General features: G+C 36.4%; 1 protein-coding gene across 4 annotated transcripts in view; it reads left to right on the top strand.

Annotated features, from left to right (window-relative positions):
* CWC27 (CWC27 spliceosome associated cyclophilin) overlaps positions 1 to 27926 on the top strand; it is a 230147-nt gene that overhangs the window by 107209 nt on the left and 95012 nt on the right. For all 4 annotated transcript variants that reach the window (XM_079918332.1, XM_079918333.1, XM_079918331.1 and 1 more), the window contains one exon: positions 7774 to 7877. In XM_079918332.1, the coding sequence (XP_079774458.1) occupies positions 7774 to 7877 (104 nt within the window). The remainder of the gene's footprint in view (positions 1 to 7773; positions 7878 to 27926) is intronic.

Consider the following 27926-nt stretch of genomic DNA (forward strand, 5'->3'; position numbering starts at 1 on the left):
CCAAGCTGTTGTTTCATTACAAACAGATTCGGTATCTTTGTGATTAAAGTGACAGACTAAAAACCATGAAGGCTGTACTGTTTGGCTTGCAATCATTTCCATGTGTTATGAATTCTTATCAGATGTTGGGAAATAGCAGACTTAAGCTAACTGCAAGTACTACATCCATGGTCCAAGAAGCAGTGATCTGTAATGGACATGTGTTTAGCCGTCAGCTTGCTTAACAAAGTCTCTAAGCAAATTCATTTACCATCGTATGTATTAAGGAGATATGTATACATAGTCCATTTCATTTTTGTAGATTAAAGTTCTCTTCAAAAGCATGTCAAATACTCAGGTCTTGATAACTTTACCTTTTTTTTTTTGAAGGTGAATGTTAGAGGAGGTCAGTGTTTGAGTTCACCACCCTTATATTAAGATAATATTTCTCATGCCATAAGAAAAAAGAACAGATATAACTCAAAATTTTCCTAAGGCACATTCCTGGAAACTGGAGAAAATGAGAAAAGCATCTGGGAAAAAATAAAAACTGACTGAAAATCATGCAGGATACTTGTCACTGACATTTTAAATCCTCAATCTCAAGTTGAAAAGCTGTACGATTAAAAAAAAATTGCAAGATTTTTAACTTTTATAAAGTACTATAAACAGTCTGATAAAAATATAAATATACTGTAGGTATAAAACCTTTCGTGCATAGTTACTTATTCATAGTGTCTTCTGTTGTTCAGCTTAAAAATAAGGTACTCAAGTCTAAATGTACTTTTCATTCAGTGGGTAGTAAGCACATTAAGTGAAAAACTGCATAAAGAATTAGGATGTCTGTATCATATTTACAGTGTTGTTACTGACTTAGGCAATATTGAAAAAAAACAGTTACCATCTCTATACTTCAACTTCTTTGTGTCTAAGGTGAAGACTATATTCAGCATCTCACCATTTCCTTAGATTATGGACCTTAAGATCCTAAATCCAGAGGACTTGAAATAGAATGATCTACATAGTATAATCACTTTTTACATTTATAATTGTGATTATGCATTTCAGAAATATTAATTTACACCTTCCTCAGACTATTCTTAGGTGATGATAAAACTGAGGCAAAGGAGGATTAATTGCTTTCCTGTGGCCATATAATGATGTTGGGTCTAGGTGTTCTGATAAACATGTCTCCTTTTTTTATACAAAAGTTGTATTTACTCTTTTGGAATGGACATTGGCCATAAGAAGATAAAACAACCCATCAATGAGATTAGAGTATGCATCTTTAATAGTATAGTAACTAGTATCATTTTCCTTAAAATGATTGATTTTTATTTAAAGTTTTAATTCTTTAAATTGCTTATGTAATTTAATAGTCATGAGTTGATTGTAGTATATTTTATTTAAAAAAAAAAAAAATGGGCTTCCCTGGTGGCGCAGTGGTTGAGTGTCCGCCTGCCGATGCAGGGGACGCGGGTCCGTGCCCCGGTCTGGGAAGATCCCACATGCCGCGGAGCGGCTGGGCTCGTGAGCCATGGCCGCTGAGCCTGCGCGTCCAGAGCCTGTGCTCCGCAACGGGAGAGGCCACAACAGTGAGAGGCCCGCGTACTGCAAAAAAAAAAAAAAAAAAAACTGCCTTCTAAGCACCTAATAGTGCTCTGAACTCATTTTAATCCTTAATCATTAATTATAATAATAGGCTGAATATAGTCAGAATTTACAGATGAGAAAACTGAGGTACAGTGAGCTTGACAACTTTGCCCCAAAGCTGTGCTCTAGTGCCATTTTCTCCATGAAGCCTTGAAAAATGAGGAAGACTTTAGTTGGCAGTAATAGGGAGAAAAGACAATTTTAGGTAATGGAAATGGCATGAACAAAGGCGTATATGTGCTGAAGCTCAAAGTTTGCCACAGTAAGTATGACTAGTGTGTTTTGGCTGAAATTTAGAGTAATCGTAGAGGATCTGTGATAGATAAAGTTGAAAAAGCAGTTTGAAGGTAGCTCGTAAGAGGGACTTGAATGCTTGGGAAAGAAATTAGTGCACAATTCAGTAGAACTTAAGGAGTTAAAAAGATTAGGGAGTAGAATTGTAGGATTTGGCCTAAGTGTGCAAAATGAATGGAAGAAAGGTCAGACCAGAAGCACGTAGACCAAGTAGGAGACTGTGGTCATAGTGAAGTCACAAAAGCCTAAACAGCTGTCACTAACCACAGAAAGGAAGAGACTTTGTAAAGGAGGAAGAATGTGGCTACTAAACAGCTGTAGGGAGTAAGAGAGCAATACTAGAAGATGGGCCTGACAACCAGCGTTCTGGTGGCTTATCAAAGAAAGGAGAGAGAAAATGAGGTGGTGTTTTTTGAGTAGCCAAAATGATCAATCTGACTTTTAAAATGGTAAATTTGTGGATTTGTGGGATACTAATTGAAGTATCCATCTGGCAGTTGGAAATGTGAATCTAAGCTTGAAAGTGGAAATGTGTAAAGAGCATAGGCTAACGATCTTGCTTTTACACTTTGACTGCATTAAGAAAATAGAATTGAAACCCTGAACATGGATGAAATTTCTAAAGAAGAGAAGAAAAAAAGAGAGGGTTGAGACTAGGCTACTAAGAAGCACCTAAATTTGAGAAGCAGGAGGTGGAAGAGTAAAAGCCAGTGGAAACAGAGAAAGAATATCCAAAAGGTAGAACGAGATCAGGCATGGCACTAGGTCTGAGGTCGCAAAAGGTTAGAGGTCAGGGGTCAACAAAGCTGGATTCTTCTGAAGGTCTAAGTTATGATCTAAAGGGAAGCCATTGAAATTTGTGAAGAAGGTACTACTGCTAGGACAGCAGTTTAAGGAATGTGTGGGTTACAGGTAAGGTATTAAAATAGGTGGATAGTGGATACAATGAAGACAAGAGCCATTGAGAAATTGGTTGTAAAAAAAAAAAGAAAGAAATGGACGCTCAAAGATGTGGAAAAAACGGAAGGACAACATTCTCACCTGGGCTCCTCACAAATACCTAGCATTTAGACTTTACCCCAGGCTCTCTTCCTAGCTCTATCTTTTGTTTCTATTCTCCTTTAAATCATCTGTGCTATAGCATAATGTTTTACCATCTCCCGTCTTTAAGACACACTGCTTGGATGCCTTTCATTGTATCTCCTCTTGGCCAACTTCTACTCATCTTTCAGGGTCCTCTTCAAATGCCTCCTCTATGAAGCCGTCCCTTATTTAGTGTATAGTATTCTTTCCTCAGAATTTCAAAATGCTTCAGTCATTTCTTTGTCATGGCAGTTATTGCTTTCTATTATGTACTGTTGTTATTATTTATGTACATGATTTATCTCTCTCCTTGGAATTTAGGCTCCTTGGAGACTTTCTCAAGGTTTCAGTTATACCATGATGAAAAGAGCATAGACTTAGAATTCAGACAATCTCATTTTCAGTTTCTAGCTCTTTCACTTTCTGATAGATTGTGTGACTTCAGGCTTAGTATTTAAGCTCTGTAAGCCTCAGCCTTCCTCCCTATAAAATGCCTACATCTCAGGTTATTGAGAAGATTAAGTGGTAAGGAGGTAACTGATTTAAAGAACCTAGCAAAGTTAGATTCCTTTCCCTCCTTATTTATCTTGATTTCTGTGTCATCACTCAGAATGGTACAGTACGGATATTAGAGGCTCTAGAAACTGCTGAATGAATTAGTAATTTCTTTGCTATTACTAAGTATATAAAGGCTACTATAGTTTCTAGGCTCCTGATATTTTATTGGGATGATGTTTTTAAGGAATTCTTTTTTTCATTGGAACAGAGTATACTACAGATTTACCAGATTAAAAATATATACAATGCAGAATTATTTGATAGATAATGGTGATGTCATACAAACCATGTTAAAATTCAAATGATTCCAAATTAGAGACCTACCTATTAGGAAAAAATTAATTAGCTTAGAGTTAATAGTAGCCTATAGAAGCTATTTCTTTTACCATACAATTAGAAACTAGGCTTTGAGGGAGCCAAAAAGATGCTGCCTAGACTCAAGCAAGCCCATAGTTTGTATGATTGCTTTGTAAGCAGTATAAGGTGACATATACTCCAGGCTTACAATTTTCATTCGCGTTTTAACAGATTCAAATATATTCTATTACCAATGGATAAAATTATATTCCAGAGAATGTAAGATTGGGAACCCTAAAACTAGACTGTGATCTAAAGACTAGGTTAAAAACTTGCACTTCATTCCAGGAGTTATGGATTCCATAAGTACTACCAAATGGTGTTGTTTGAATAATCTGAAAGATTTTGACAATGTTGTAAATTTTTAATTACTTGAAAAATTCAGTATAATGAAAACATACTTTAATAATCTGTAAAGACCTAAACCTTCTCTATCTCACTTTGTCTTTTTTGAGTTCTTATTCATCATTGTTCAGTTTGTATATTATTATGGCTAATTCAATAGTGTATCTAAATCTTTTACTATTTAAGGATAGATTTTTAGAAGCTGGCATTACACATTCTTTGCCCTTTTTAAAAATTACAAACAGGGTTGATCTCCATATGGAATAGAGGTAGGATTCGTTTATAATAAATTATATAATAAGGAAATATTCCTACTTGACAAACAGCCCTTAACTGTAGTACTGTTTCGAACATAAGATCTAAATAATAATAGCCATCATTTGTTGAACATGTATTGAATGCCCAACATTTCAGATACCTTACTCTGATTTTATAGTTGAGGAAGCTGAGTCTCAGAGAAGTTAAATAATTGTTGTTAGGTCTCCCAGACAATAAGTGATGGAGTTGGCTTTTAAGTCAGGACTTTCTGAACCCTAAGTTAATCATTGTAATGACTGTGCTCTACTGCCTCTACAATAGTTATACTCTCATTGCCTCTCATTCTTTGCATACTTCAGATCACTCTAATAACTAGTTTGTTCAGCCATCATGTAGCATTTCTTCTTCAACTTTCAAAATAATCTTTCCCTCAAGGCCTTAGTCTTCAGAAAATATCATCTGAGTTTCCTGAATTACTTACCAAAGTAAAAATTTTTTAAACTAGTATAATAAAAAAATAAGGGTATTTAGTGGATGGAGCAAAGATGTGGTTGCTATTCTCTGTTTTCACATAACGTCAAGAGATAGGAAGTAATTACATTTATCAGAGAAATAGATCATGAGAGCCTAAACTAGGCATTGATGATGAGAGTCAAGAGGAGCAGTTACATGTGAGAGAGGTTGGAAGATGACATACCTCTACGGTAATTCAGTGAAAGGGAGGGTGAACAGTCCCAGGGGAAGTGCAGAGTTTGGTCATTAGGAGGAAAATGGTTTCACGATCAAATAGGGACTTCAGGAGAAGGGACAGATTTGGCCAGGAAGGAGATGGCTTGGAGTTTTGACATAGAGAGTTTGTAATTCTTGTGACATCTAGCCTCAAGCATCCATCTGGATCTAAGCCCTTGACATGTGGCTAGTTTGAATTGAGATGTCCTGTAAGTGTTAAATATACACTGCATTTGGAAGAGTTAGTACAAAAAAAAGAATGTAAAATATTAATATTCTCATATTGGTTGCATGTTGAAATAATGGATATTTTGAGTTATTGAGTTAAATAAAATATGTTTTTAAAATTAATTTAACCCATTTCTTTTCACCATTTTTTTTTAATGTGGCTGCTAGGAAACTTAAAATTGTATATGTGTCTTACCTTATATTTCTGTTGGACAGCAGTAGTGTACACAGAGATTTGTAATAGATAGTTAGAAATGTAGGGCAAAATGTCTAGATTTGGAAATAACCCATTATAAAAGTGATAGCTTATAAGATTAGATAAAAATGCTGGCGTACAGGGTATAGAAATGAGAAAGATGCCAACAATTATAGGATGAGAAGAGAAAGAGTAATTCGGAGGAGAATTAGAGAATCAAGACTCTAAAGTGGTACATAGTCTGTTAGAATTTCAGAAAGAAGTAGTTCTTATCATTGAATGATAGAAAGGCCAAAGAGGAAGAGGAGGACTGAGAAAAGGACATTGAATTTGACTGATATAGAAGGAGTGTCAATAGAGTATAAGAAGGATAGATTGCAAGAGATTAAGAAGTTAAGAGGTTGATGAATTAGACTCTGTATACAAACTATTCTTTCAAGCTAGGAGTTCACTTGTAAAGATAGCAATCTCTTGATTGGAGCAGAGTACAGGGAAATTTGAGCATGCTGTTGGCTGAATGAAAGGATTAGTGAAGTAGGAGTGCTTGAAGTTATAAGAAAGAGAAGATAATTTCTATAGTAAGGTCCTAATGCATTGGGTCCCAAACCTGAGTTCATGTTAGAGTCACCTGGGTAATTTGTCACAGGAGCAAATTCCTAGGCAACATCTCACATCTAAAGAAATAGTATTTTCTGGAGATGTGTCTCCCCATGTTTTAACAAGTTCTTCTAGGTGATTATGATGTATCCATCAGGCCAAACAAATCAAGAAAATTAAGGGTTCTGGTGAGGACATCAGGGAAATGACTGACCATAGCATCCAGAATGGATAGAGAGACGACTGGGTTAGAATAGACTGGTGGACTGTGAACTACGATTAAGGAGTTTGCTTTCATTATTAAAAGAGTGAGCATAAGTTTAGTAGGAATGAAAGACTGAGAAAGCTAAAAACATAGTGGATTTTGATCAGAGAGGGAAGTTTCAGAATTGAGGACCTTGGAGGCCAAGCTGTGTGTGTTTGATATGGAAAAAAGATGAAAAGAACTGAGTCATGCACATTGTAAGACCTATCAGTTTGGTGACTCTAATACAGGACAGAAGTAAAAAAGTATGAGATTTGGGGTTTAGGAGGAAGCACTAAAGGCTGAATCAGTAGGGAGCTCTTTAGACTTAGGATTTTGCTAAACCTTGATTATCTTTAGAGAACATTCCAGAATGGGGTGCCTCCTTGGGCTACAGTGTTCTTAGTCTCCATGACCCACTCTAGCTTGTGGAAAATAGAATGGGTGCCTGACATTCACAAATATAAAATGCATAGTTTTAACTATTCACAAATGACCCTCAGGGTTAATGACATGGGCAGTTAATAATTTTTTCCAAGGCTTGAATTTGAATCTCCTGCCCTAAAAGTGGCCTGTAGAAACCAGTCACTTAACAAGTGACTTGCAGTGAAGCCAACAACTTACATCTCCATTTGCCTTTAATATATGATTGTATTAATTATCAAAATACCTCAGCCTGATAGGTTTCACAGGAGAGGAAATTATTTGGCAAATTGTGATATCAAATGGGTTAAAAATTAATTGAGTTTAAAAAAATTAGCACTGCTCCTAGCATATAATAATTGCTTAATAAGTGGTAGTTATTGGTGCCAGTTAGGAATTCAACAAGTTTTGAAGCCAAATGTTTTTGTGTATGCCCAGGTTTAGTGAATAGTATTTATATTAAAACGTTTGTTTTGATTTGGAATCTCCATGAATTATTAAACTGAAACTAGAATGTTAAATTTGCAAGTAAATTAGAGGGAGAACAATAGTTCATTTATCACTTACCAACTGTTTGATATATTTGAAGGGAGCTATATTTCATAGTAACTCATATTATATTGCTATTATGAAAATCACAACGTTTAGTATATCCTTTAAGTATGTTTCCATACCACAAATACACATACACAGAAACAAAATTAATTACATTATTCACTTTGTTTTTCTTAGAGATTTAGTGTACCTGACAACTAGATTTAGTTGTTTCTGCTAAACAACTTTCTCTTTCGGTCTATTATATACTTATATAATTGTTTTTGCTTTATAGCGAAGAGCTCAGAAAAGAAGCAAGACAATTAAAGCGGGAACTCTTAGCAGCAAAACAAAAGAAAATGGAAAATGCAGCAAAACAAGCAGAAAAAAGAAGTGAAGGTAAGGGCAGTTATCAAGCTTCTATTTTCACTTGGTACTTATTCCCTGTCTCCTGAGTTGAGTTTTGTTGTTGTTGTTTAATGCTTTCTTTGGCCAGTTAGCCAATAAAATTAAGTTTCACTTAGGACTTTTGTCTGAGAAGGAAATTCAATCAAACATGATCGTAACTAGTGTTCCTTAATAAACAGAGTACTTCACATCAAGCAAAACTTAAATGTTGCCATAGCACTTATCTAGAAGTACACAGGATAGAATGTCCATTTTTACACTGCATACCCTTGAAAACATTTAAGAAAAGTGTTCAGGCCCTATATATGAGACTTGTATAGACATTATTCATACGTTGGTTTGAATAGTATTAAATGCAAATTCTTGTTTGTTTTTGGTTTTGCTCTTATGTTTAGGTACAGAAAATCTAAAGTATTGATAAAACTGATCAAAAGCTGATCAAAATAATATCCTGCTTTTTATACAGGTTAAATATTTCTTTATTGTACTGTGATTTTTTAAATAAAGCTCTAGAATAGCTTCAAAAAAGCTTTTTTTACTGAAGATCTTTAGTTTAAAACTGTTTCAGCTATAAAACATATAATATTCAATTTCCAAAATAACAGTTGGAACTCTCAAATCTGTCTTCTTTTTACAATAATAAAATACATTGTAGATTCAGTGAACATGATCAGAAATTTGATTGTTACCTTTAATAATGTACACTAAATTTGGCTTAACAAATTTGCTTTGTGCATATATCTTGTGTAGCCTCATGCTTTTGGAAAGCATGAATATTTTTAACTACTAGGTTCTATAGCAGTCACTGGAGATATATCGAAGCATAAGATGTAATATCTATCCTTAAAGAATACGTATTCCAATACAGAACAGTGGTACAGCATTTGGCCATAGGCATTATTATTTATTTTAAGTAGCACGAGTAATACCACATAACTATCTAAAGCTCATAGTTCTTAGATTATTTGTACCATGTCCCCAGTGACTATTATAGTAAAGGCAGGTACTTGATGTAGAACTTAGAATCACCAAAATATGTTTGAGTGAAACAAATTATTAAAAAGTTAACTCACCAGAATGACACAAATTATAAACGGAATTTGAAGGAAAGGATAAACTTATATGTGACTAGATCATATGGGTAAAATGTAACCCAGATTAGAAAGAAGCTATATTGGCAATATTGAGATTTGAAAGAGTACAAGATTTCAAATATTGTATTTGAAAGAATACAGTGAGGATTAATTTTAAGTTTATATATAATTTTCCCAGGGGACTGTTTCTTATAATTAAAAAGCATTTTAAATATATGAAAGTAATTCCTTTTAACTGGAAAGATGTTTTATTTTAATTTTTTATTCATTTTTGAGCTAGTAATTATTATTCTCCCACCCCATCTGAAGAGCCATGATGGACTAGGGCTATGAAGTTGGCAGTAGATGGTTCTTGCCTTCGTACATAGTTCATGATCTACTAGTAGGAGTGAGAGAATTGCAGTAGGAAATTACCGAAATAGAGTTGTATGGTTAAGGCCTGTATTAGACATAAACAGTGCTGTGTTGATTTATTTGTCTGCCTTTGAAATACTTAATACAATTAGATAAAGAAAGACTTGAATCTTAAAAGAATGATTATTTCTTAACACACATACAAAAAGAAGATTCTTCTGGAGCTTATTTCAGTCTATTTATATGAAAGTTAACCAGGTTAAAAATCTTTTTATTTCATAATTAGAAAGAGAATTATATATTACTTTTATAGTAATATATATATTACTTTTCTGAATTTAATTTTTCTTATATCATCTAGAAATGCCTGGATTTTCCCTAAATCTGAGAGACAGTTAAAAATTAACTTCCCAAAAAAAGCGATCATTTGGTTGCTATCGTTTTTCTTCTAGTCTCAGAATGGGCCATGTTATTTATTTTTTTATTGTTTTATTTTGAAATAATTTTAGACTTACAGAGAAGTTACAAAAATTGAGAGTTTCCAGATACCTTTAATGTTAAGGTCTTGTGTAACCATAGTACAATGATCAAAACCAAGCAATTAATATTAACACAGCACTATTACTAACTGCAGACCTTATTAGAATTTCACCAGTTTTCCCACCTGCGCCCTTTGTATGTTCTGTGATTCCTTCCAGAATTCCATATTGCATTTAGTCATCATGTCTCCTTAGTCTCTTCTGATTTGTGACGGTTCCTCAATCCTTTCTTGTCTTTCATGAACTTGACACTGATTAGATATTTTGTAGAACGTCTCAATTGAGTTTGTCTCATGTTTTCTCATGATTAGATTGAGGCTACGCATTTTTGGGAAAGATTGCCACATAAGTGGCATGTCCTTCCCAGTGCACTGTACCGGAGGTAACAAGATGTCTGTTGTCTTTTTATTGGTGATATTACCGTGATCACTTGGTTAAGGTGGTTTCTGCTTAGTTGCTACACTGTTAAGTTACTCTTTTTCCCTTTGAGAATGTAAGTACTGGAGGGGAAGATACTTTGCAACTATACAAATATCCTGTTTCTTTTCAAGCTTCCTCACACTAATTTTAGCATCCATTGATGGATATTGCCTGTAGGCAACAGTTATTTACTGTGGTGTTCTAATGGTGACTATTTCCCTGATTAGTACTACTTTTATTACTTGGAATTCTTCACTAAGAAGAATTTACTATTTTTGATACAAATTTTGACAGTAATACTAGGTGTTCATTATATGAAACACTAATGGTTGTATGAATGCTTTGGAATATTATATTTCAAAGTAAACAGGAAAGTATTAAGACTCAATTTCAGTTACTAGCAGTGAGGTTATTTAAGCCTTAGTGACTCCATTTTCTTATCATAAATCCAGGGATAAAATGCCTTGTGCATCCTTCAAGTTGGTAAATTAGGTAATGAGAAGACCTTTAATAAATTTACAGTGCTATGTAAAAATAATAATTTTACATTTGTAAGAGAAAAATATAGCTATTCATGGTTTCATTTTGTTTCCTATCCAAATCTACAAATTGAAAATATGAATTTTTTAAGCCTATTTTTTAAATTAATTAATTTATTTATTTTTGGCTGCGTTGGGTCTTCGTTGCTGCACGTGGGCTTTCTCTGATTGTGGCGAGCTGGGGCTACTCTTTGTTGTGGTGCGTGGGCTTCTCATTGTGGTGGCTCCTCTTGTTGCGGAGCACGGGCTGTAGGCCCGCGGGCTTCAGTAGTTGTGGCACGTGGGCTCAGTAGTTGTGGCTCGCCGGCTCTAGAGTGCAGATTCAGTATTCGTGGCGCACGGGCTTAGTTGCTCCACGGCATGTGGGATCTTCCCAGACCAGGGATTGAACCCGTGTCCCCTGCATTGGTAAGCGGATTCTTAACCACTGTGCTACCAGGGAAGTCCTGAAAATATGAATTTTAATACTATGTTAGAGTTAAAGCCTATGATCAATATGGTTACATATAAATATGACATAAATTAAAATCTCAAAATAAGCTTTCCTTAACTGTGTTTTCACAGTTGCATTTTTATAATCATATTCTTTCTTAAAAGGTATGTGTGCATGCACTTATGTACATTCTTAAGTAAAGCTTCCAGTAGTATTATTTCCTGATTCTATGAATTAATCTGGCAAGTCTAACACTTGCTGACTACTGCGACTTTATTTTAGAATTTAATGTATTATTCTCACATTAAAAGCACTTGGAAAGAAACCCATAAGTACAAGAAAGCTTTGTGTTCTAATGTCCCTGCATTACTTTACCTAGTTTTGTCCTTGCATGAATGGAGGTCTCCCATTTAGCCAGATGCTCTAATAGATGTGATACTTTTTCAGGGCTTCTGTCATCTTAGGAAGTCACCTTTGATCAGGGAGTAATATTCCTTTGGTTTTATAATCTTTATCCAGGGGCTTCCCTGGTGGCGCAGTGATTGAGTCCGTCTGCCGATGCAGGGGACACGGGTTTGTGCCCTGGTCCGGGAAGATCCCACATGCCGCGGAGCGGCTAGGCCCGTGAGCCATGGCCGCTGAGCCTGTGCGTCCGGAGCCTGTGCTCCACAACGGGAGCGGCCACAACAGTGAGAGGCCCGCGTACCGCAAAAAAAAAAAAAAAATCTTTATCCAATTTCCTGGGCTAGAGCCTTAGCCAGATTTGTATAGATAATTAGGAATTTATATTCTGACCATAGTTCTGCTTCTAAATCTATTCTATTACCTGAGACAAGTTACTTTGAAATCAGGATCCATCTGTTTCTCCATATAGAAATTCTAAGATAAATAAGGTGTGCTATTTAAATTTTTTAATGTTTTGCTGTATTTGCTCTTTATTAATTCCTTCAGTTCCATTATGACAGAAAATAAAATAATTAAAAGTCATTTGAAAGAAAGATTGTTACTTTTACATCAATAAATACTTTGGGCCCCATACAATTAAACAGTCCAAAATAAATTGCCATTTGATATTACCTGATTGTAGAGATAGTGCCGTGAGTATATGCACATGTCCAAACCCATCAAACGGTACACTTTCAAACATGTACAGCTCATTTCTATGCCAATTATGCCTCAACGAAGCTGCCCCCTAAGAAAGAATATTGATCTACAACCCAGAAACCTCTTAACATCTCTGCCCTAGTATGAAAGCATATACTTATAATTGAGTCAGTGTATTAATCTTTTTAACACCAATGTAGTAAAAAGCTTCTCTGTGTAGTAAAAATGTATATGGGACCATCCATTTTTCTCTTCAGTCTTCCCAGTAAAGCTCAAGATCTGCTATTTCTTATATCACAAAGATATTGTCAGATAATAAATATAATTATGCCTCTGTGTATGGAGAAAAGCACTACAAAAATATAACCTCATAATTTTTGCCGTTGCTTTGCCACCTATTTACTTTTTAAAGGCCTCAGATAATGTATAAAGAAGGCTTCAGTAAATGAGAGAAATAGAATGTGAAGGAATACAGCCATTATTATAGTCAAATAATGAGAATTTTTATAGCAGCATGAAATTTGTCTCTAAAATTCAAAAAAATTACATTTCTTAGTTGAATACAAAATCTGCAGTAGGTTCTAACATCCCAATTTAAATAAACAAGGAATGTGGTGTTTTACTTTAGATACCAGCAATGTCAAAAGAGATGTACTGCAGGACAATCCTGTTTACAGCCTGGGAGTCTCTTTAGTCCCACTGTAAATCATCCAGGCCTGTGCATAGGATTTTTGTAGGGGGTAATAAATTTTGAATAAGATTGATAGTTAATTGGAGATAGTTGGTTTCCTGTGTTGGCTCTGTCAAGTTCTTTAATAAACTGTATAATCCTTTTTGTTAAATTATGTCTCTAAGTCCTTTCCAGATTTCTTTAAGTTTCATCATATCAAAACCAGCACCAAACTGAACACAGTCACATAGAGATACAGGTTTGGACTTATTCTCTAATCAGCTCTAGGGAGATAAGGTGTCAGATACTCTTTTCAAAGTTTCAAGCACACAATACCTGCTCTATGACTAGCGCCAGAAATTAGAGGAAGAGCAATCTGAGATTGTAAATCAAGAAACAATTTTAAAGCCTCTTCATGAAACACATCCCTGAGGTGCTTAGTACCTCTCAAATTGCACTGTGCCATTTCAGGTCTCTTCAAACTATCTTTTCAATGCTGGATTAAGTCAGACTAGGGCCTCTCAGGCTTGATAGGTTGTTAAAGTATATAGTTTTTGACTACTTTTCATCTATCTAACATATAATGTTAAACTAGCTTAATCTTGGTTTTTATAAGAAACAGAAACCCTTCTGGAATGTTAGCTCTATGTTGTGCCTAATACCATGTAGAATTAATTCCTCTCTGAGCAAACTGGTCCTGTTTTCCAAAGCAGTTAGCTCTCTTCAGGGAGCCTTAAGTCATCATTTTTTTCCTGGAGGCTGGAAGTATCAGACCTATTTTTCCCGTAGTCTACTCTTAATATATTGCTAACTTTTTTCCTTTTTTTTTTGCGGTATGCGGGCCTCTCACTGTTGTGGCCTCTCCCGTTGCGGAGCACAGGCTCCGGACACACACTCAGCGGCCATGGCTTACGGGCCCAGCCGCTCCGCGGCATGCGGGATCCTCCCGGACTGGGACACGAACCCGTGTCCCCTGCATCAGCAGGCAGATTCTCAACCACTGCGCCACCAGGGAAGCCCTATATTGCTAACTTCTAATGTTATTTACATGGAAAAGTGAAAGTATATTTGCCCTTGACTCATAGAAAGCCTCTCAGTCCAGCCATCAATAATACTCTATTTATTCTTACTTTGGGCATGGTGCTAATAAACTGATTATCTGGTTCTAAGTTAAAAACAGATTAAAGAATAATAAAAGTGTGGGACAGTACTCTTTAAAAGGGTAAACTTGATGGTATGTAAAATGTACCTCAAGGATTAGAAAATAAATAAATAAACAAGCAAAAGAAAACCCAGGGCAGGGACTGCCCTGTGGATCTTTCCAGCCTATTATTTTATAGGTAAAAATAATATAAATTTTTTTAAAGCGAGAAAGAAAGCCATGGCTAGGGACATCCATTCAGGTAGCAGTAAGAGGTGATACATGACCACTTGACATTAGGTAAGGAAACACAAGAACATAGTAGTGGAATATTATAGATATATTTGCTGTAGATGATACTTCATTATATTCTGAAAGCAGGTCAGTATTCAAATAATTGATACTCATTATACTGATCCTGATTCATTAAGAAAAGTCTAGATGTTATTTATTACTATTTAATAAGGCAGAGAATAGGCAATCGTTCTAACCTAATTAGTAAAAAAAAAAGTTTTTAATTATTTTAATCAGTTAAAGATAAGCTTCTCTTATCTGAAATATGTAATTGTGTGGAACACCTCATTTACTAGAAGTCCTAGAAAAATGAAGCTTCCCTTTGTAGCCAGGACAGTCTCTCAAGTGAAATTTTATTGAATGCATTTTACTACCTTTATGTGCCAGAAAGCATGCTTTATTTTTAACAGTAAGTTTTTCAAAAATATAATTTTAAAAATAATAAAGACTTTTAAAGGGGTATAGCAAGTTTAAAGATGTACATACCCTCACAATTAGACCAAGAATTTAATCTTTTGATACAGTGAGTAAGAGATGATCATCTTTAATGTGAGAGTCCATAAAGTACTTTGTTCTTTTTTGGACAGTCCATCTCAAACTTTTCACTAGCTATTGTGAACAAATCTTGCTGAGCTTTACTTTGATAACCATATGTTATGGGCATACTTAATTTTATTTTCTTGCATTCTGTGCCATCTTGCAGACCTCCTAGTAGTTACTTAGCACTCGTCTCTTGCTACTTTTAAAAACCAATGTGTTAGGGGTACCTCTTTGCTGCCCTTCACTGTCTTAATATAATTTTTTTAATAAGCATTCTTTCTGCCTGGTGACTGATATAATTCCAATGTGCGAAATTTGACAAAAGCCTTAAGCTATATTTTTAGTAACTGCAATTTGTCTTCTTTTTATTAATATCGATGCCATTCCTAACCCATTAAAAATAGGTTTGCTAATTGATAGAGGTAGGTATTAACCTTTGGGCATAACTGTCTCTTTAAAAAAAAAAGCTGTATTATTTCTTCCAATTGTAAAAGTAACATATGTCCTTTGCAAAAATATCAGAAATGTAGAAAAGCATAAAGGAGAAAAAGAAAGATCACCCCATAATACTTCTTCCAAAGACAGCCATGGTTAACTCTGTGATATTTATTTTTCTGGACTTTTTAATCTTCATGCCAGAAACACACATGTGTATTATTTTCCATAATGTTATTTTATCATAAGCTTTTCATAATAAGCTTTTTTTTTTCAAACTTTCCAAGTGAAATTGACTGTTAACTCTTAAATGGACAAATTGCTTTTAGAGGTATTTCTTCCTCTTAACTCTCTCATATCTGACAGACTAAGATTTAGAAGATGATGGATACAAAAACTGTATAAATGTAAATGAGAGATGAAAAATTCCCACCGTTTTCACCTCTAGGATCTAGAAGATGTGAGGGCACTGACACTCAGGGTCTACATCTCGATCACTGATGGGAATTATTTATACCTCTCATAAATTAAAACAAAATGAGAAAATACTGACTGACATTGCCTGGTAGCCTGCCGTCTTGTCATTTCTCAAGTGGCCACTGATAAATCTGCAAGGAAACTTTGTAATCAGATTAGATATTTGGAACGTGAATTGAAATAATTGTAAATTTGTCCACTTTAGAAAATAAAAGAGGTGAGGGCTGTGTATGTGTGCGTGCACATGTTTTTTGTTTTGTTTGGGTATTTAAATTGTCTCAAGGGGGGAACTAATACCATCATTAAAAGTTTGATTATAACCAGCAATCCCATTTGGGAATGGAGTTGTTAACTATTCCAGACTGCTGTCAAGACCTTATTTTAAGTAAGATGTTTTTCTTTTATGTGACATTTTCTGAGGCTTTGCCAAAAATGACATCAAACATATAATTCATTTGAGCGCTGAGTTTCTTCAACATCTTGCAGCACTTAATCAAATTTGAAAAAGATATTCTTTTCACAACTTTATAGTGTAAACCTGTGAATATGTTGCATTAAAACTTACTTTGGACAATTTAATCTGTGTGGTATTAGGTTGATTTTTTTTAAATGATTAATGCAATATGCTGACAGTTTTAAATGGTTATATTTTCAAAATTCTTCACATAAACTCCTGGCAGATGGTTCAGATGCAGCTTTTGAGTATTAGCAATTTTTCATGCAAAACCCAGATAATCCATAAGTTGTAATAGCTACATTAAAAATTCTGAAATGCCAGAAAGGACAAAGAGAATAATGAAGTTCTCAGAACTAAGAACATGTCAAAATATTAAGAATCATTAAGAATCTATTTGAAGTACAAAAGTAGTTTATACTGATTTTTTTTAATGGCCACACTAGTGTGTAAGCTTATTTAAAACATGCTGCATATGTTTAAAATGTGAAAGTAGGCTTGCCTTAAGCAATGTCTTGAGCATCAGAAACTTCTATTTTGAGTATACTCTACATCACATAGTTCTGTGCAGTCACAGAGTTTTGGTCCTGAAAGGAGAATCCAGCCCTACCCCTCTATTATATATAGGAAACCAAAGGCCAGCCAATTAAGGGGCTTAATTGGAGCAACTGAGCCCGTGTGCCACAACTACTGAGCCCGCAAGCCACAACTACTGAGCCCGCAAGCCACAACTACCGAAGCCCACGCACCTAGAGCCCGTGCTCAGCAACAAGAGAAGCCACCGCAATGAGAAGCCCGTGCACCGCAGCCCCTGCTGGCCGCAACTAGAGAAAGCCTGCATGCAGCAATGAAGACCCAACACAGCCAAAAATAAATAAATAGATAAAGTTATTTAAAGAAAAAACAAAACATTATGTAGAATTCAGCCCAAGAGATAGGAGACCTGGAAGAAGAGAAAGAAAATCTAATAAATGTCTAGTCAAATTCTAGGAGGAGACGAAAGGGCAAATAGAGGCAATAGCTGAAGAGATGATAGCTGAAAATTCTCTTTGATGAAAGAGATCAATTCACAGAATAAAGAAGTTTTTTTTTTTTTAATGAATAGAGGATAAAAAAATAAAAATAAATACAGATCTAGGGACTTCCCTGGTGGTCCAGTGGTTAAGAATCCGCCTTCCAATTCAGGGGACGCAGGTTCGATCCCTGGTCAGGGAACTAAGATCCCACGTGCCGCGGGGCAACTAAACCTGCGCACTGCAACTACTGAACTCACGTGCCTTAACTAGAGAGCCTGCTTGCCGTAACTAAGACTGGACGCTGCCAAAAAATATAAATAAATAAATATTTTTTTAAAAATACAGATCTAGACACATCGTGACAATATAGCATTCAGCACAGAGACCTTAAAAGCAGCAGGAAAGACATCTTTAGAAAAGCAAGAACTGATTTCTCAACAGCAGCAAGTGAGGATGTAAGACAGGATATTATCTTCAGTGTACTAAGGGAAAATATTCTTCAGAGAAACAAAAATGGAGAGACTTTGCTACCTGCATACCTTCACTAAAAGAAATTCTAGGACATACTTTAGGCAAAAGGTAGGTGAGTCCACATGGAAAATCTGTACTGCAAAGAGAAAGGAATGTGGAAAGTGGTAGGTGTATGAGGAAATCTAAATAAACGTTGAATGAATAAAATAACAATAATGTGTTAAAAATGAAGATAAAATACATAATAACAATATAAGTTTGAGGAGCAGATAAAAGAAGTTTGGAAAAGCATTCTGTGGTCCTTGTATTGGTTCTTATTTGGGAAGAAGGTAAAGATACAAATTAACTTTAGACTTTAAAACAGTAAATATGCATGTTAATATTTTATTTTTTTGCGGTACGCGGGCCTCTCACTGTTGTGGCCTCTCCCGTTGCGGAGCACAGGCTCCGGACGCACGGGCTCAGAGGCCATGGCTCACGGGCCTAGCCGCTCCGCGGCATGTGGGATTTTCCCGGACCGGGGCACAAACCCGTGTCCCCTGCAGGCGGCAGGCGGACTCTCAACCACTGCGCCACCAGGGAAGCCCTGCATGTTAATATTTTAAAGAAAACTACTAAAAGAATTGGAAAAGGTCATAACTTCCAAACTGGTAGAGAAAAAGATGGATTAAGGAAAAATTGAACCCAAATGGAGAGAAGAAAAAAGAGAAAACAAAATGTAGTCTGGACAGGATATTAAAAATAATGGTACAAAATAAGATAGGAGAAAAAAAATAAAGATATACTAGTAATTATATTGAAATAATGCAAAAGGTCAAATACTTTAAAAGACCAAGATTTTCAAACTGGATTGAAAAAAGAAATTTAATCATGTACTACTTACCTGAGAAACATCTTAAATATATTGTACAATCAAATCTGTAAGGCAAAATGTATTATTAGGCATAAAGAGGGTCTCTACCTAATAACAAAAATTTCAATTTACCAGGAAGATTTAACAGTCTTAAACCTGAATGGACCCAATAACACAGACTCAAAATGTATGAAGCAAAAATTGATAGACCTGTAATAAGAAGTAAATAAGTTCATCATAGTGGGAGATTTTACTACTTTTTTCTCAGTAACTGATTTAAAAAGCATGTAGGAAAATGAATGAAACTATAGATGATTTGGACTACACAGTTAACTTACTTGATCTAAGGCACCTAAAGAGAATATTGTACTCAACAGCTTCAGAATGCACTCTTTTCCAGCACTCTTGAAGAAAGAAAGATTTCAGATGACTGTTTTCAAACAGACTACCTTCTCTGACAAAATGCAGTTGTTAAGAATTAGTAACAACTGATTTTAAACAGTTACTGATTTCCAAATATGTTGATGTGTCCACCACTGTACTTAGAAGGAAAATCGTAGCTTCAGATACTTATATTTTAGGAAATTACTAAAAATATTTCCCATGTAAAGAAGCTTTAGAAAAGAAAAAAACAGGCAAAATTAACCCAATGAAGTAGAAAGAAGGAAATAATAAAGAGCAGGAATCAGTAAAATAGAAAACAGTTTTTTTTTTTTTAAGTGTTAAACTTTTTGTGGCTTCTTTTGTTGCGGAGCACTGGCTCTAGGCACACGGGCTTCATTCGTCCTGGCGCTTGGGCTTAGCTGCTCCGCGGTACGTGGGATCTTCGTGGACCAGGGCTCGAACCCGTGTCCCCTGCATTGGCAGGCGGATTCTCAACCGCTGCACCACCAGGGAAGTACCAGAAAACAGTTTCTACAAAACAGGGTTGCAATAATAAATTACTACTAGTATAACTTCTTAGTCCCTTACACATAGTAGATAACCAGGAAATTGATTTGATTTTGTTGTATTAGACATTTGTCACTTGCTCTTTATTGGATGTCCTTCCAGTCCAGAGAAAATAAGATCTACTTACTTTGTACAAGGAGTTCCATAGGGGAAGTTTCTATTAACAGTGCTGCTTTTATTAGCTACAAAAGAAGTTGCTGTTAAAAAGAGTGGGAGAGAGAAGCAGACAGACCGAAACTCTAAAATACACTGTTTAGGTAAGATTGGGGATTATTTCTCTCATGCAGACCATCCAGAAGTAAACACTTCAGGGCCAGCAGGTGATTCAAGGACCAAAGTTTCTTTCATTTTGTTTTTCTGCCATTTCCGAGGGTATTTTCATCGTCCACATTGCCCACCTTCATGTCTGTGTTCTAGCAAGTGGGAAGAGGAAAGATTAAGTACCAGACAAATGCTTCATCTTAAAGATGATCCAAAAGTTGCACATAGCACTTTCACTCATATCGTATTATCCTGAAATCACATGGCCATGCCTTGCTCTACAAAAGGCTAGACTACAGTTAGGTGGCCAAATGCCTGGCTAGAATTTAGAGTCAGGAGTGGGGAGATGAGGGTTGGTTCTATCACTAAAAGGTAAAAGGAGAGAATGAATTCATGGAAAAAATTAGCAGATTCTGTTACATAATGTAAGCCAAGGCCTACGAAGAACAAAGAGGCAGGTAGTCTGTTTGGTCAGGAAAGGCCTGACAGAGTATCTGAGCCAGGTTTTGAGAGATAAGTAAGATTTCACCATAAAATGAAGGACAATAAGTAGAGCAATAGTTGGAAGGGTGCCCTGCCAGGCAGGAGTCATAGCTGATTCATCTCCTCCCTATGCTTGATACTTGACACAGTGACTGGCAAAATAATAGGCATTCAACAAATATTTGCTGAAGGAATGAATGAAATTGACTTTTCTGTCTAAATCGATAATTATATAGTTTATAGTGTAAGGGGAAAGGAAAATAAGGATGAAAGAAACTCAAGATAATTTCTTGAGCATGAATCCATGTTAAAATGAAGAGTACAGATGAACAAATAAACAAATTAACTTCAGATAGTAAGGGCTAAGAAAAGAATATAAAACAGGGCAATGTAATATAGTGACTGGAGGACTACTTTAAATTGGGTGGGTATCACAAAGTACCCAGTCACAGACAGAATCCACAAACATTAATTTGAACACAGAAAAAAAAAATTTTTTTCTTTAACAGCTTTATTGAGGAATAATTTAAAGTGAACAGTTTGACATGTTTTGACATTTGTATACACCTGATAAACCTTCACCACAATCAAGATAATGAACATATTCTTCAAGGTCCAACATGTTTTCATGCCCCTTGTTAATCCCCTCACCAATCCCCAGACAACCACTTAAGTCCTTCCTATCACTGTAAAACATTTTATATTTTCTAGAATTTTATTTAAATAGGATTATGTACTGTATGTACCCTTTTTTGGTATGGCTTCTTTCACTCAGCATAAGTATTTTGAGATTTATCTGTGTTATTGTGTATATCAGTAACTTATTCCTTTTATACTAAATAATAGCCCATGATATAGATATGCCACAAATTTTTATATAGCCATATGCTTTTATTTCTCTTGAGTAAATATATTGAAGTGGAATGTCTAGATGGTGTGATAGGTGTATATTTTGTATGTTTAACTTTTTAAAGACTGCCAAACTGTTTTCCAAACTAGTTGTGCCCTTTTATATTCCTGCAAGTAGTGTGTGAGATATTTTGTTACTCCACATCCTCATTAGCAATGATATGGTCACTTTTAACTTTAGTCATTCTAATAGTTTGTAATGTTACCTTGTGGTTTAATTTGCATTCCTCTAATTAATAATGATGTTAAACATCTTTTCATATGTTTATTTGCCATCAGTATGTATTCTTTACTGAAAAGTCTATTTAAATGTTTTGCCCATTTTTACCGTGTTGTTTAGCTTTTGCTGGATTTTGAGCTCTTTATGTACACTGGATACAAGTCCTTTATCAGATACATGATTTGAAAATATTTTCTCCCAGACAGTGACTTAATTTTTCATTCTTTTAACAATTTCTTTCAAAAACAAAACTTTTAAATTTTGATGAAGCCTAACTTATTTTTTTTCAATTTTGGATTGAGTTTTTGGTGTTGAGTATAAGAAATCTTTGCCTTAGTTTTTTATGACTGGCTTCTTTCAATTAGCATATTTTCGAGGTATCCATGTTGTATCATGTGTCGGTACTTTATTCCTTTTTACTGACAAATAATATTACATTGACTAGATATACCACTTTTTTTTTTTTGGCTGTGTTGGGTCTTCGTTTCTGTGCGAGGGCTTTCTCTAGTTGTGGCAAGCGGGGGCCACTCTTCATCGTGGTGCACGGGCCTCTCACTGTCGCGGCCTCTCTTGCTGCGGAGCACAGGCTCCAGACGTGCAGGCTCAGTAGTTGTGGCTCACGGGCCTAGTTGCTCCGAGGCATGTGGGATCTTCTCAGACCAGGTCTCAAACCCGTGTCCCCCTGCATTGGCAGGCAGATTCTCAACCACTGCGTCACCAGGGAAGCCCTAGATATACCACATTTTGTTTATCTGCTAATCAATTGAAAGACCTTTGAGTTTTTCCCACTTCTTGGCTATTATGAATAGTGTTTCTGTGAACATTCTTGTACATTCACTTTGCTTTAAGCCTTCACCAGTGGTCTCCTCAAAGCCTATTGTGCTTCTACAAAGTTTCTTCAGGATTTTTGAAACTTTTATTGACAAATTTCTCAAAGTCCTTCCAACTTCTGTCCCCTATAAGGTTCTAAACCCACTCACATGAACTTAACTTTAGGATTTTGTTAGGGCAGCACCCCACTTCCAGAATCTTTTCAGTGTATGTGTTACAATAAATACAAGATTACACACACAGACAGGCGCGCATGTGCACGCGCGGGCACACACACACACTAGCAGAATCTGAATGTTTGGGTCTTTCCATTGGATTAACCTTCAAGAGAAAGTCTGCTCTTTTCAACTCTTCACCTGCTTCTCTGGAAGGTTTTTGAAGGTTTTGCTCTCATTTCTTCTCACTGACTGAAAAAGAGCACAGTTCAAGTACCATTTTCTTATACCTTTGGCTGTCTCTTTTATATAGTATTCAAATAATGCAACTCAAATATGCCCACTAAAAATTTTCCCTTTCAACAATGGAATTATATTTTATAGAGTAATTTTACAAGATTTTCCATGTTAGCTTAACTGTTTTCAAAAAATTTACTAAAGAAGCCAACATATATGATCAGGAAAACGCCCAACTACAGTTCAAACCACAGGATAGGATACTGAGATAGCACACAAAATAGAACAAGGCACTGAACAGCCAAACTTCAGGAAGGGCAGGAAGACCAAAGGCCTTGGGTGCAGGATGTCTTAGACTCTTACCTGGATCTATCATCAGACAACTCACCCTAGCTTCTTTCTAGCTTTCTTGAGCACCTACCTCCCAGAAGTCAGACACTGATTGATTAATCATGTGTCACTCTGTCATCAGGGGCAGGATCTGTTATCAGAGGAAGGGGTCAGAAATACACTAGGCAAACAAAAAGCATACCTACAACACTTGGCCTCTCTTAGCCTCAATTTCCTCTTCTGTGAAATGGGTATATTTGTTTATTGTAAGGTTTCAGTATGTAAAGTATACAGTATCTTTGGTGGTAGCTCTGGTGGCAGTAGTGATAGTGGCAGGAATGGTATAGAGGATTTGCTCTGTGTTGGAAGGTGATCTTCAGGTTCCGGACCTCAAGTGGTATTTTGGGGGTGTTAATAGGGGTGTTCTCCACTTTTTACCATGATTTAGCTAAAGAGATAGTCAAAGCCCTTATAAGGCTTATGTTCTCATTCCTCCAGAAAATTGGCTCTATTCCCTCATATATATGACTTGGCACTGGGAGATTAGTTTTGCATTGTTTTGTGATATTCACCTCTTCCCCTGAATTCCCTCTGCTTCCACACATGTGCCCAACCAAGGCATCGCCCATCTTCTGTAGTCCACTTCATGTAATTGTGACTAGAGGAGACCACACTGAGGTGCTACAACCTTTTAGCATTAGTTGGCATATTTCCTTGTTCCAAAGTGGGTATCTGGCAGTTTCTTCTTTATATGCATTGTTACATTGACCTCAAGTGCTTTAGAAAACGGAATTCTGTTAGTTTTGTCATGGAAAGGACAAAGGCCCTTAATCTGATGTGATCTTTAATTTTATGTATCAACTTGATAGGGCCACAGGGGGCCCAGTATTCAGTCAAATGTTATTCTGGGTGTGTCTGTAAGGGTGTTTTTGGATGACATTAGCAGTTGAATCGATAGACAAGTAAAGCAGATTGCTCTCCCTAGTGTATGTAGATGGCACTCGTCCATCAGTTCAAGGCTTGAATATAACAAAAAGGCTGATTTTTCTGAGAGTAAGAGGGGACTCCTTCTGTCTGACTGCCTTGAGCTGGGACACTAGTCTTTTCCTGCCTTCAGAATCAATCTGAAACATCAGCTCTTCTTGAGTTTCAAACCTGTGACTTTTAGATGGGAACTTAAACCATCAGCTCTCCTGGCTGTTAGAACTTCAGACTCAGACTGGATTTCTAGCTTGCCAACTGCAGGTTTGGGACTTCTTAGCGTCTGTAATCTTGTCAGCCAGTTCCTCATAATAAAACTGTTACTATGTATGATCCTATTGATTCTGTTTTTCTAGAGAACCCAGACTAATACAACTGGTAAATTCAAAACAAAACAAAAAATCCTTTCATATTTTTCCAACTGAGTGTTTGTTTTTCAGCATCTTAGTCTCAGTTCAAAAAAGGAAGGAAGGGGCTTCCCTGGTGGCGCAGTGGTTGAGAGTCCGTCTGCCGATGCAGGGGACACGGGTTTTGCTTACCTCTGATTTAATCATCTGAACAATCATGGAAAGTTGTATTACCACTGTGGTGGACACACCCCTCCCTGCACGGTCCGGGAAGATCCCACATGCCGCGGAGTGGCTGGGCCCGTGGGCCATGGCCGCTGAGCCTGCGCGTCCGGAGCCTGTGCTCCGCAACGGGAGAGGCCACAACAGTGAGAGGCCCGCGTACCTCAAAAAAAAAAAAAAAAAGAAGAAGGAAGGAGGAGAGAAGTCTTTAAATAATATAGCTCATTTTTTTTACCTTTATCTATATATTATTCTAATAAGACTAAAAAATGAAAATAAGACCAGTTGGTATTAATATTTTTCTCAAATTTAACAGGTGTACTGCAGTCTTACCTTGGATCTTTTCTGCTTGTTTCTTCTTGGTTTCAATTTAATAATAATGTCTTTCACTTCCTTTCTTAAACGGTTGTATAATATTACTGCTCTGTTCCACAGAATTTCTACCACAGTTCTGTCCACTTTTCTTCCCATCCACCCCACCTCCATCCCTCAGTGGTTGCGTACTAAACATGAGCAAAGTCATTCTTCCAGAGTTTGTAAAGCCCTTTGGGATTATTGAGAATGAATGGTGTTATATAAATGTCATATTGTTTCATAACAGTTCTTAAAACAATGAGATAATGTCTGTTAAAGGATTTTAAGTTCCATGGAGAAGTGCAGGGCATAAAAACAAGTCATTTTTATTATATTATATCCATATATTTTTGCTGTACAATTTAAAACATTATTCTATCCTCTAAAGATATAAATGGTTTGTTTGAGCATATGTGTGCACATGCTGCTGACTATATAGAAATAAATTACTAGGTTTTGATTTTGTTGCTTCATTTTGTCATTTGGGTACAGTAAATTTGTCACTATAAAAGCTGGCTGGGGTAAAAGTAGAAATCTAAAGCAGTCTCTTTTTAAGATTAAATATGGTGTTTATCTCTTAATTTAAAGCTTTGTACTTATGCAATACTGAATTTTTTTCTATATATATAATGATTTACTGAGTTTTACAAAGACTTCAGTGAAGTCAGTTATTTAAAATAATTCCCAAATCCCTTTTTCTATCTGAGCTTCAGACCCACATTTCCAACTCCCTTTTTAAACACATTCACTTAAAACTAATAGTGACCAAAATTAAGTGTATTTTCTTCTCCACAAAAACAATCCCCTGACCTAATTTCCCTGCTACTGTTATTAATGGCACCGCTGTTCTTCTAGTCAGGCAAGTTAAGAAATCTTAGTATCATCTTTGGCTTCTTCCACTTTTTTTTTTTTTTAAGATTTTTTTTTTAATGAATTTATTTTTGGCTGTGTTGGGTCTTCGTTTCTGTATGAGGGCTTTCTCTAGTTGCGGTGAGCGGGGGCCACTCTTCATCGCGGTGCGCCGGCCTCTCGCTGTCGCGGCCTTCTCTTGCTGCGGAGCACAGGCTCCAGACGCACAGGCTTAGTAGCTGTGGTGCGCGGGCTTAGTTGCTCCGCGGCATGTGGGATTTTCCCAGACCAGGGCTCAAACCCGTGTGCCCTGCATTGGCAGGCAGATTCTCAACCACTGCGCCACCAGAGAAGCCCTTCTTCCACTTCTTTACTCATCCCTCATCTCTACTCACCCTTCATCCCTACCCCCATAGGCAACCCTGTACATTTTTTACCTGTCCTTTCAGTTATGTTACCTCATCCATTGCTCTAGGTGTGTCTCTCACTACCTCTTCCTAAAATATTGTCATTAATTCCTAGTTAGTTTCCTTATTCCAGTTAGTCCTACACCTGTGGAGTTAAGACACATGGACCTGAGGTTTAATCCTAGCTTCGTCTCATATTAGTTGTTTTCCTTAGGAAATTTACTTAAACTCTCTGAACCTCAGTTTCTTTATCTTGAAAATAACTTACTTCACGGGTTAATTCACTTGGATGATATATTGTTCTAGTCTATACTTTATTGGTTTCATGGTTCAAGAATCAGTCAAGCTACCTTAAGTAAAAGGGAGATTTTTGTAAGCACACAGTGGAATCTCATGAATACCCAAAGACAGAAACCGAAGAGAATGTGACCAGAAACTGGAGTTGTTCTCCTTCCAGAGATATGTAATCTCCTTTCCTCTTTGTATCTCTGCTTTTCTTTCTTTCTACATCTGCCCTGTACTCTTCTTTCTATACACAGTCTTCTCTTTTTATTATCCTTTAGAATTCTGTGTTGCACACAGTCTCATAATGACCACCCCAACTCTGAATATGCACATCCTTTTGCCTACCACCAACTGGTTCAGTCTCACCATATTTTCAAGAAAGGAATCTGATTGGCCTATCACATATTTTGACTATCTACACAAGTCATAGCCCCTTGTGAGCATGCATGGCTCACATGCCACCCCGGACTCTAGCTTCTGAGGCTAACAGAAGGAGCAGCAGTTGTGGACAAGAAAGATTCTATTAAAAGTGGATACGGACAAGCTGGTAATGATTGGCATCTATACAAATTTTAGGTAAAGTGCTTAGCATAGTATGCTCAATGAACAGTAGTTATTATTTTTATATACCAAAATAAACTAAAGTTAAGCCCTGATTTTCTGTCTCCCTCCCTCTCTTTCTTAGACACATATATACACATACATATGAAAACACACAAAACTAAAAATCTGTAGTTAGCAACATGGGCCTGGAGCCATCAAATATGAGTTAGAGCTATAAATCTGTTATTTAAGACCTATGTGATTTTGGACAAATTGCTTTCTCTATCCTTCAGTTTCTTCACCTGTAAAATGGGAATGACATTCTATCAGTTGGGAATCTTATGGGTTCAAATAGTTAACCACGCTTATTCTAAAAAGCTTGTATTAGAGCTATAGATAGAACTGATCTCAGGTACAGCTTTATCAGAGCCTAAAATGATATCAAGTAGACCTTGGTTTTCTCTGTGTCTCCATCTTTTGATTCTGCTTTCATATCCCCACCCCAAACCCCATGTACACACGCTTATTTGTGCTATTCAGGCTTTCCCCTTCATGGGTTTGAATAGTCATATCAACTCCTCACATCTTCCCTGATTCTAATCCAATGGATAAAGGATGCTTGCCTTTTTCCCAGAGGTCTCAACATGTGCCCATCCTGAAATGATTAGTGTAGCTGTAGAATTAAAGGCTCTGATTCACCAGTCCTGAGTCACATGCCGTTTCCCAAGGCAGAGATAGAGTCAGCATCCCTAGAGTCCCATGGACTCAGGCGTGCAGGGAGGGGTGTGTCCACCCCAGTGGTAATACAACTTTCCATGATTGTTCAGATGATTAAATCAGA

The sequence above is a fragment of the Stenella coeruleoalba genome (genome assembly GCF_951394435.1).
Source record: "Stenella coeruleoalba genome assembly, chromosome: 3".
NCBI lineage: Eukaryota > Metazoa > Chordata > Mammalia > Artiodactyla > Delphinidae > Stenella > Stenella coeruleoalba.